General features: G+C 41.5%; 1 protein-coding gene across 1 annotated transcript in view; it reads right to left on the bottom strand.

The window, feature by feature from the left end:
- Positions 1-235: 235 nt before the first annotated feature.
- The window catches only part of PAMR1 (peptidase domain containing associated with muscle regeneration 1), an 81,444-nt gene continuing 70,028 nt past the window's right edge, over positions 236-11,651 (bottom strand). The window contains exons 7-12 of the mRNA XM_056851182.1: positions 11,146-11,316; positions 10,388-10,600; positions 6,699-6,765; positions 3,869-4,101; positions 2,114-2,406; positions 236-773 (exon numbers count right to left, since the gene is read on the bottom strand). Of these exons, the coding sequence (XP_056707160.1) occupies positions 237-773; positions 2,114-2,406; positions 3,869-4,101; positions 6,699-6,765; positions 10,388-10,600; positions 11,146-11,316 (1,514 nt within the window). The 3' untranslated portion in view covers position 236. The remainder of the gene's footprint in view (positions 774-2,113; positions 2,407-3,868; positions 4,102-6,698; positions 6,766-10,387; positions 10,601-11,145; positions 11,317-11,651) is intronic.

Raw genomic sequence — 11,651 nt, 5'->3', positions numbered from 1 at the left:
AATCCAAGCACCCCATTCCCACCAGGAGAACAGGACAGCTGAGCCATGTCAACTCATCTGCCGCACTCAGAGTTCCTGGCACAGATGATCTGTTCTCATTGAACAGGACTCGAGCATCTGCTTTAGCCTTATCCCAGACATGTTCAGTCAGTGGGATAAGAAACCTAAAACATCAGAGATTGTGAGAGAAACTAATATACTTAATATTTTTAAAAGCCATTTTTGTACCCAGCTTTTCATTTCATGTTCTTCTCAATCCAGTCTTTGAAAGGTATTACTCGGGTGTAGCCAGTGTAGAGTTCTAGACTACATGTTCTATCATAGCCCCAGCTCACCAAGCCCATGAGATGCCAAGTCAACTCAGGAGATGACTTTCCTGGCAAAGGTATTGCTGCAATCCCTCCCGTCTCAGAAGGACAGATATTAGAAAAGGCAGTTGGATGTTGTTTGGCACAAAACATACTCTCGGTGACGCTGACCTGGATTCCATTTTCCTCATACTGTTGCTCACAAACCAGCGAGTCCACAGTCTGAACAGTTCCCATGCGGATTGTGTCGTTCTTGTAGGTGGGATCTGCAGTATCTGTCAGGATTTTCCAACCAGTGACCACTATTTGGAAGTCATCTGGAGGCGGATCAATATCACGCATTGATGCCAGGCATATTGGTTGGACTCGGCTGCTGATTTTGGCTTTGTCTAGAAGTTTTATGACAGCGATGTCAGAATCAAGCAATATAGGGTCATAGTTAGGATGGACTATAATGGCTGATATCTAAGAAAGAATAAAGAAAAACGAGAAATAACAAAGGGCACAGATGTAGGAATTCACTGTCAAGCAATTTACCTACTTACTCTCCATTTCTTAACATTTGCATGGAATATAAAACTGGTGACTATCCAGGGTATCTGGAGCTACCATGATAAGCTGACCCTGTTTTTCCGATTGATTTATGACAACCATTTAGAAAGATCTAAAATGATTACTAAAATATTACTGATTAGAAAACCAAATGACTGTTATCTTAGCAATATTTTATTAATGGAAATTAATGAGACAGAGAATCTCAGCATTTCATTTAAACTCCCAATTTCTGTAGCTAAAAATCCAATATTCTGCAATCAGAATATCACTCCAGCATCATATATTATTTAATTTGTACAGGTAGGCATACATTATATAGTTAAATGACAGTTCTCTGTACATATTATGGATTTCTTCTCAGAGACTGGCAGAGAAGGAAGAAAGTTTTTTTTTGGAAGAGCAAAAAAAAATGAAGCTGAAGAGAAACGGAGATAGGGTAAAAATACTGCATAGTGCAGACCCCTTGGTTTGAGGGCTTGTAGCAGGTACTACGTGATTGTTCAGCAGTATAGTTCATTGACAAAATGAAAGTGAAGATTCTGGATGTGATCCTAATGAATACATTAATGACAAGAATGAAAAGGTTTGGACCTTCTGCTTATAAATGGAGTTTCTGCCAGCAAACTGGTTATTAAATTACCTGAAATATTATCATATGTTTATATTTCTACAGGGGGTGAGATGTGTTATAATAATTCAGAAACCCACTCACATTTTGACAGCGAGAGAAATCCAACAAAAGAGGACAGGAATAATTATGTTTAATCAAGAGTTCAGTTCTAATCTTTCTAATTTTCACTGTTATTTCAAAAAATTATATCCAGAGCCAGAAAGCTACTGGCTGCCTGCCTTACAAAATATCACTAATTACCATTGGCATTAGCTGGTAGTCTTTAGCAATATTATCTGACACCAAATGTTTTGAGAGTAAACAGTCATCAGAGTGAATGGGATGTGCTAGTGTAGGAGGTATATATTGTCATTATATGTTCATCAATTAATATAAACAGTTAACAACTACCTTGCACTGGTAGATTTCATTAAAAAGCTATTTTATAAGCAAATGATTTCTGAAACTCAATCCTAAATTCACTTGTCCGAATAAATCCTCAATCAATGCTTTGGACTTAGCTCCAAAGAACTGTTACATTTGAAGCCCAGAATCTCTCTTTTCCAACAGCCCTGAATTTCTGTTGGCTTTAGCACTCATCCTCACACAAACTGCCATCATACCTGAACACCTTACTCACCCGTAAGTTCTGTATAGTCTTTTCATCTCGATCATCGTCTCTGTAAAACTTGCCAAGGACTACTTTGAGATCTGCTGATTTGATAACTGTGACCTTCCCCAAATTGGTAACGCAGTGAGATGCCACCACTACTGTGCGCTCATTCAGCAAGGCGCCACTGCAAATCAGTATCCATGCACCCTTCTGGTGACTGGGAGTCTTTACCCCATTGGCTTTCCTGTAGATGGCTGCTTGCCACGGCCATCTGAGAGTGGATGGCTTCTGAAGAGTAGTGTTTTCTAACTTTCCACAGACTGCCAAAAGAGGGAGAATAATCTTAATACTTCTGTTAATCTTTTTAAAACAACCCAAATCTGTGTTAAAGATGCCACCCAGCAGCCAAACTGCACTGTGTGGCAGGAAAAAAAGCTGCACTAAACAATATGACAGATTTTCAAAATTCTACCCCCTCCTAATACCCACAATTGCATTTTATTTTGGAGAAAAATATATTTTAGTATCATCTCAGATAATGAACGCCTAGCTGAAACAGTTCTAATTTTAAATTCTATGAAAAATTAGCCTTTGTATACTTCTTAATACTCTCCTCCGGTGGACAATCAGACTGTGAGGCAGCAGCAAGCCAGCCCTTCTCATTCTTTTAGTGTTTTGAAGAATGTACACGTATGATGTAAAGAAATGTTTAAAGTGAAGAGCATCTTCCTCATTTTTATGGTTTACTAGGGGAGAAAACAGTCATAACAAAGAGAAACATATTCATATGCCCACTCCTCCTCGTATAAAAGAGGAGTGGGATTGGGGAGGTGTCTGTCTTTTTTAAATTAAACAGAGTTATGCAAGTAAAGAAAGCTAAACTCTTTCACACATGCTGAATAAAGCATTTTTAATCCACTTTCAATGGACTTTTGCAATTGCTTGCAAATGGATTTTGCCATTTCACACAGTAAAGTCTAGTTGCAAAGTGCATTGAAAGTGGGTAGAAGGTACATTATCCAGTGTGTGTGAAGCGTCTTGGTGGCTTTTCCATAAAGGATTGAATCCAAATTCATAAGATGGGAACAATCCATTTTCTGATCAAATTTTCATATAGATCTAGTAGACGTGGCACACTCAGAAAAGTAATATCAACATTACTACTTAGCAGTTCTATAGTATTCTTTCAGCGTTCCAAGCATTTCATATACATTTTAACAGTAATCCATACAGCAGCCCCGTAATGTAGGTCACTGTGATTATTCCCATATTACAGATGGGAGATTGAGGCTGAGAGAGAGAGAGCAAGAGTAGCTCACTTAAGGCCATCTTATCAGTCTGTGGATAAGATGAGATTTGAACTGACAACCTGTTGAATCACAGCTCGGTCTCTTAGCCACTCTGCTTCATGAGGAAAAGGGATATTCTGGAGATGTTGCAGATTATGGAGCTGGTGTAGCACAGTGGCTAAGAGTGTACAGTGAGAAGCCATGTTCTTGGCTAAAACTGTACCTCGGCCACAAATTCACTATGTGGCGTTAGGCAAGCCTCTATTTTTGCAGCATCAACCCTGCACCCTCTATCTGCAATACAGAGATAACAGTGACCTATCTTATGGGGTTGTTCTAAGGATTATCAAGATAATATCTGAGAAGCACTTCAAATGCCCAATATACATGCTGCGTATTATGATGTTGCTGACAAATAAGCATGCTTTAGGCATTTTAAAAGCAGCAACACAATTATTTCTTTTGTCTCCGTCTTTTAAAATAACCCTCTTACTTGGAATGCATGAAGGGGCCCGCCCACTCCATTTTCCTGTTTTAAGACAGGTCCTCCGGCTACTTCCCAGGCGACGGTAGAAGGGAGAAATGCAGTCATACTGAAGTTGTGTGTGAAGATGCTGGAAGCCTGGCGGTAGCTCACCAAATGGCAGTAATGGCTTTTTGGTGGGATATACATCCAGTTTATGCTTGCTAAATGTGGATGAATAGAGCTGATGCAAAGGAGTCTCTCTGTTTCAGTACATAAAGAATATGAGGGTATAAAACAACATGGCCCCAGAATGACATTACTGAATTTTTACCAGCATTAGTATCATTTATGAACAAAATTTCCCCACAAATAGGACTTCTAGTGTATACATACAATCCCAAGAATATTCAACTGGGTTTTAATTGTCCTGAAAACCTTAACTGTATTCTTATGTTCAATTGAATTTATTGCCCCCAATTCAGCACAGCATTGGCTGGGTTTAAACCCACAGGGTTAAGTGTGCCTAACTGTGCTAGACTGAGACCAGCGAGTCTTCACCACACATAATTTCCCTTGACTGAGTCCTAAATTAAAAAACAATCCAACGAAATTCAATCACTGTCATTACCAGGGTGTTACCTTTTATACACATGTCAAGAAACTTGCAAATAAAGACTGCTCTTCTAGAGAGGGTAGTGGAGAGCTGATTTCATTAGCAAAGATTTCTGGCCTGTCCTTTACCAGATTGCTTCATCTACCTATGCCCTATTTTTAACCTTTATTTTTTTTACTTCGGAGGAGGGGGAGGTTGAATGGAAAATTCTCATTCTGAGGCGACAGGATAAAAGGGGCATAAGTTTAAAATATGCAGCATAAAAAGAAAATAATGCCCAAATGCTTGACAGAATCCCTTCTGACCCAAGTGCCGGTGACATACTCCTCCATTCCTGACATTTTCTTGAGGGTTTCTTGTGGTTTCTTATGCTCTGGGTGCTCCCCCATGCAGTGGCTCTGCTTGTATAACCTTCCCAATTCTCAGAAGAAATAAAAACCAGCAGATTTTTAAAAAGAGGAAGATCCCTGAAGCACAGTGATGTGGCTGTAGGTTCCCATCACAGAAGAGCGGCTCTGAAGTAAAACAGCCCAAAATCTTCAAAGCTTATAAGCGGCACTAGAGCACTAACAGTACACTGTCCTCAGTGTAACTTGCCTCCAAATATGCATCATTAAGGCTGGGGTACATGGGAGAAAGCGCACTGCAGTGAGGGTTTTTTTGTTTGTTTGTTTGTTTATCTGTCTGGATGAGCTGCAGCCGAGAATCCTGTTCATAGGATGCTGCTTAGAAAGACTGTATAAACAACCCATGGGATCTCCACTATCATATGAACACTCAAAATCATCACAGCACACAATGGATTCAGATGCGCTTTGATCACTCTGGCCACACTTAGGGTTGTTTGTTTCTCCTTTCACTACTAATGGAAGGAGTTGCAATGGAACTAACTCAGAGGGACCCAATGAAATTGATGGGCATTGGATTCTGCACAGTATTTCTTCACACAATGCATAATTAACTTGCAGAAGTCATCAAAGGGGTGGTCTTGGCCAGCAGGAGCTGCCCCAGGCCTTGCTTGCCCACGGCCCCATCCCCAATGGAGGGAGGAAAAGAGAAAAAGATCAGGCCCCTGCCACTGCCACTCGCATCTATCCTCTTCAAGGCTTGGGTCCACTGCTTGCAGTGACAACCACTCACAATCAACCTGCATCAGCACCTCTTTGAGACCACTCCATCTGAGGCTTGGGAAGGCAACTTTTGGCAACAGCTCCAACCTGCTTCACACAAGGCAAGGGCAGCCCCTTGCTGGGTCCTGATAAGGGGGCCAGCAGGAGGTCTTGGGAAGGGTGGTGACTGTGATTCTGGAGCCCAATCCTGGACTTTTGGTTAGGGCCTCATAATTACTAAGACAGTGTGCCATAGGTGGCTTTAAAAGGGGGTTAGACAGGTTCATGGAGGAGAACTCCATTAATCGTTTTTAGTCATGGTGACTGAATGAGAACTCTGTCTACCCTCCCTTCCCGGCTTTTCATATATAAGGTTTCACACATCCAGACTCTAACAGCTCTATCATTAGCCTACAAGATTTTCCTGGGAGTTCTTGCCTGGTTCATTATTTGTGGCAGTGCCCACTGACATAAGATGTGTTTTTGCAGAGCTGTCAAGATCACCTCCCAAGAAGAAGTGAGATTAAGGGCCAGACTAGACAATATGACAATATGACAGACACAGGGATACCGTTTTGCTGCTAGACTTGCTTCTCTTTACCAATGCTGCCGGGGTCTGTTCCTACTTCGGACCACGGAATGGGGAAAGGGGGGCTCCTATTTTTCCTACGTCTCATTTTCTAGAGCCCGAACATCTGGATATGAGTGTCTCCAGGGACACTGTATTGTCCAGTTTGGCCCTAAGAATACAAAATCTGAGGGGACTAGGGAACCTGGTGGGCAAGTTTCCACTGGGGGATAGTAGCAATATGTGTGTTCTAATTAAACATGTTTGGTATGATCTAAAAGTGAGCAGGGAGGCCATGAAGGAATCTTTGTCTGGGTGCCTGTAGCGGCTCTCTGTATCTCTGTGCTCATGTGATTATCTCTAACCATATGCTGTCTCTTAGCTGATTCAGTAACCTTGGATGCTTGTGTCTAATGGGTCACTACCCCAAAGAGCAGCTGACACTTTGGTAACGAGAGTAGTGCATACAAAACATTTAATGGGATGAGTGCCCAACTGAGCTAACACACACACTAAGAAACAACAACTTTTCATTTTAACATTATAGTTAAGGTATTGCAATCTTACCTTGACTGAACCTGCATTGGGAGTACTTTCTGCCTCACCAGGTCAGAGATCTTTGGCTCTCTGCAAGCTAGAAAAAAAAGCACAACGATGCACAATCCTTTTCCAAGTTCAGAGCTGGTTATGTTATGGTTTAGATCCCTGTCCACCTTTTTCCTTCACTAACAGTAATAGATTAAGATGAAAAGCAAGAAGTATGCATACAGCATCTACGTACTGAAGGGGAGAATTAGATAACAATCCAATATAGCTTTGCTTCAGGTCCAGCACTTACTTTTTCTAATCCCGTGCCTTCTTGGGCTATGTTTTTGCACACCGCTATGCATGCATTAAGTCTCACTGAAATTCATCTGTAACTGGATGTAGGAATGATGCCTGACGTTCTAATACACAATCCCCATTTCCTATAGAACAGCTAAATGTCACAACATTTTGCCATTAGTCTGTGAGCCCCAATTTGTATGACAGGCAAAGGGTCATGAACCCAAACAATTTAAGCCAAACCTTGACATCTGTTAAATTGGATCATATAATTGCTTGCGAGAGATCTAGCATTTGATTGCTCAGGCATGGTATAAATGCCTAGGTTTAACCATGCCTATGGTGTTGCTTCACCATTTCCAACCTCAACAGTTACTGCTTCACTACATAATTATCAGCGGTCTGCTTTGGCACCATCTACAGTAGCTGTCAAAGATAGGACATTTTGGAGGACTTTCATTCATAGGATCGCCATGAGTCGGAAGAGACTTGACGGCACTTAACCTTAATTAAATCTAAACTCACTTTTTAGGGGAAACGGATAGAATTACAGATATTTGGGTAGGGTATGTAGAATATAGCGAGTTGCAGGATCTCAGGCGCTATCGCAAAGAGAATTTGATTAAATGAGTACAAGATGGCTTGAAATCACTTTGGTGGAAAATGGAAGAGCCACAAATAAAGTACATTTTTATTTGCAAGCAATTTTAGGGGATTTGCAAATGTACACTTTCAATGAATATACATATTCAAATACTGTGGTTTTTTTTAAGCCTGAGCTTTAGAGGTTACATGTAAGAAATAATGAGATCTTTCCCCCTGAGATTTGCAGGGACACTTGTCTTGCATACACAACTCCATGTTACAGAAGCTGCACAAGGGCAGCAAGCTTCTTGTAGCTCATCTGTTCCATGCATTTTACTAAAGACCTCAACACAGGTTGAGAAAGTGTGTGCGGGGGAGGTAGTGAGTAGTGTGCACACACTAGGCAGTGCAATTCCAGGACTGCAGAATTTCTGGGCTGCACAATGACTAGAAAACTCCTCTAAGGCACAGCTTCCCCATCCCAGTCAAGATCCTGGGTATATCTGTGCATTAACCACCAGGTTTTACATTACATGCAGCTGAGGAACTTTATTTTGAGCACAAGATAAACCCCCCAAAACTGGTAAAGCTAGCAATAGTGTACTGGTGAAGAGCAGAGGACTCTAATCTGGAGAACCATGTTTGATTCCCCACTCCTACACATGCAGCCTTCTGGATGACCTTGGGTTAGTAACAGGTCTCTTAGAACTCTCTCAGCACCACCTACCTCACAAGGTGTCTGCTATGAGGAGAGGAAGGGAAGGAGATTGTAAGCTTGTTTGAGTACAGTAGAGAAAATCAGGGTATAAAAACCAACTCTTCTTCTTCTTCTTGCCACAAACCCAATCAAATAGGGTTGCTAACCTCCAGGCGGTGGCTGAGATCTCCCGCTATTACAACTGATCTCCAGGTGACAGAGATCTGTTCACCTGGAGAAAATGGCCACTTTGGAAGGTGGACTCTATGGCATCACACCCCACTGAGGTCCCCCCTCTCCCAACCCCAACCTCCTCAGGCTCCAACCCCAAATTCTCCAGGTATTTTCCAACCCGTAACTGGCAACCCTACTATCAGATGATTGGATAGAAGATCCAGTTCAAAGCTTTCCATTGATCCTTATCTCAAAACTATCCCAGGAGGTCACACTTTTGTCCTGGGTGTAGTGCCAAAATATGGCAGTGTACTTTCAGCTGACCTTGACTTTCAAATCCACCACGGAGGTTAAAGGTTTCCCAGGAGTTGAATCATCATGGATCAGAGCTAGGAAGCTAAGTATCCCTTTCCAATCACTTATCAAGAGCTAGTGCAGTTAGTCCATTCTCTCATGAAGCCCTCTTAGGGTTGCCAGGTCCCTCTTAGCCACCGGCAGGAGGTTTTTGGGGCGGAGCCTGAGGAGGGCGGAGTTTGTGGAGGGGAGGGACTTCAATGCCATAGAGTCCAATTGCCAAAGCAGCCATTTTCTTCAGGTGAGCTGATCTCTATCGGCTGGAGATCAGTTGTAATAGCAGGAGATCTCCAGGTAGTACCTAAACCCACTGGAATATTTTAGACCAGTCACACTCTCTCTCTGCCTAATAGAGTTGTGGTAAGGATAAAATGGAGGAGGCCTAAACAATGCATAGTAATCTGAGCTCCATGGAGAAAAGGGAGGAATAAAATATAATACAGACATAGATCAGAATATTTAGCTGACATAGACATTTTTATCTGTACATGTGGCTTATGTACAGAGCTTGGAGACAGAAGGATCTGGTGTGTGTGAGATCTGGGGAGAGAAGCATATACTAACATGAATGCTAAAGAGTTAAATTTAGAGCCGTCTGTTCTGGGCTGGAACTACACACCACCATTATCCTTTTTTTCTTATCCCTTTCAGTTTCTGTATCAGTGTTATGTCTAGTAATAAAGCTGTTGGATTGTTGGCCTGAAATAAATAAGTGGGTACAGTTTATTTGTTCTTGAATCCGGGAGTCCTATTAAAAGGGGCTCCCTGCCAGTTTCAGAGGCCCCCTCCTTCCCTTGCCAATGTCCAATTTTGTCTTCCGTCCATCTCACAAAGTCTAATTATGTTCAGAAACAGGAGGGAGAATTTTACAACCGTCAGTGAAAAGCAAAATGGTAAAGTTAATTTTGAATGAAAGCCACTATATGGCTGTAAAAGTTAAGATCTATATAAATGTTTCAGTGATTATATAGATCTCTCTTATTAACTGGGCAGTAATTATGTCAGGAAGTTATATGAAGGTGTAAAGAGAATATTTAAAATTGATCTTAAAACCAGATTTTAGAAAAGTAACTCCCTTTCAAACCATATAAATAAAACCAAAGAAGCAAATCATTTTCCAGTTCCTCAATATGTTTCATGCCAAGTAGCACATCCAGTAGGAAGTCAGGGAAAGCAAAGTGTTGTGATGCTGGACTTTAGAGAGCTAGCAGAACAGAAATCAGGAAACATGACCCCCCCCCCCCCCAAGACTAGGGCTTAATGGAAAATCTGGCGAAGTCCAAACTTGATTGAGAAACTTTTATAGTCCTACTACATGATGAGCTGCCAAGGATCTGAAGTTTCTCAGTTTTAGCACCTGACACAAAGACCATGGAGAAAAAGTACACTTAACTAACAACAACATCTAGAACTCTTCTGGAGTCCCTAATGACTTTCTTGGCTGAATCCAACAGATGAGGAGGTTTGGCAAATTGCCTGCTTATGTATTAGGTGCCAATTGAGGCATTTATTGATACACGTTAGGAAACAACATGATCCATAAAATCAGCTATAAAACCACACTAGTGGTTAAAAAAAGGTATCCGTTTTTATGAGTTGGAAGAAGGAGAGCATTAACTACCTTTTATGCAGATTGGTTGTTTCCCTGACCATTCTCCGTTCTCTTGACAGGTCCTTTGCTCATTACCACTGAGGATGTAGGAATTATTACAAAAGAATGAAATGACTGTTCCAATTTTTGCATAACGGCTGTTCATCAGTGAAGTATCTTCCGCCACTTTCGTGTACCCATTGAGTGGAGCGCCAGGATGGGAGCAATTTCTGTCTTCTATAACTAACAGTGGAAGGAAATGTTATTTTTTTTGTCAAGCAGCAAGTATTATTTCTGAACACCACATCATTCAGTAGTTTGTGCTTACACTGAGACACAGACATGCATATTGCTAGTTTTTGTCAGAATCTTTTTATAGACATTATTATTATATTTATTTTTTAAACTTCTAGCCTGCCTCCCCCCAGCCAAAGCCAGGTGCGGGTAACATCAATAAATCATATATTTCGCATCCCGATGTTTACTAGGCAGACTTTGTTTGCAGGGTGGTTTGCCAGTGCCTTCCCCAGTCATCTTCCCTTTACCCCCAGCAAACTGGGTACTTATTTTACCGACCTCGGAAGGATGGAAGGCTGAGTCAACCTTGAGCCGGCTACCTGAAACCTACTTCCGCTGGGATTGAACTCAGGTCGTGAGCAGAGCTTGGACTGCAGTACTGCAGTTTACCACTCTGCGCCACGGGGCTCTTGCTCTTTATTAGTCCCACTAAATCCTGTAAAGGAATATACAGTTGTTGATGCACAATTAGAAACATAAAGCAGCCTTACCACATCCAGGATGTTGGGTCGACCAGCTCCCGTCTAGCTGACAGTAGGCAACACGGCTGCCTTTTAAGGTGTAGCCCGCGTTGCACTTGAAGTAAACCTGGGCCCCATATTTAAAGTCATCTCCTTCCACAAAACCATGAGCAGGAGCACCTGGAGTCCTACACATCACCACTGACAGTTCAGATATTTCAAAAAAATCTACTTTATTACAAAAACAGGACTGTGTTATGTTGATTTGCTACTTTAGAACATAATGAAAATATTAAGGGGCAGGGCTACGGGAGACAAAAGATAACGTCAGAACAATATGACTAGTATATGCTTTTTTGTTTTTAAAAGAAACAAATCAAGACAGCTTAACTAAGATCTGACAAATGCTTGTGTGCCATGTGCCATTCCATTCCACTCACTGGATCAGTCAATAGGTTGAAGGAATGAGTACACAAGCTGGGACATTAATTTTGCTGTATTCATTAATATACACTGCTATTTGAATTTTAATGGTT

The sequence above is a fragment of the Euleptes europaea genome, chromosome 6 (genome assembly GCF_029931775.1).
Source record: "Euleptes europaea isolate rEulEur1 chromosome 6, rEulEur1.hap1, whole genome shotgun sequence".
NCBI lineage: Eukaryota > Metazoa > Chordata > Lepidosauria > Squamata > Sphaerodactylidae > Euleptes > Euleptes europaea.
This window is presented reverse-complemented; position numbering and strand designations above follow the sequence as displayed.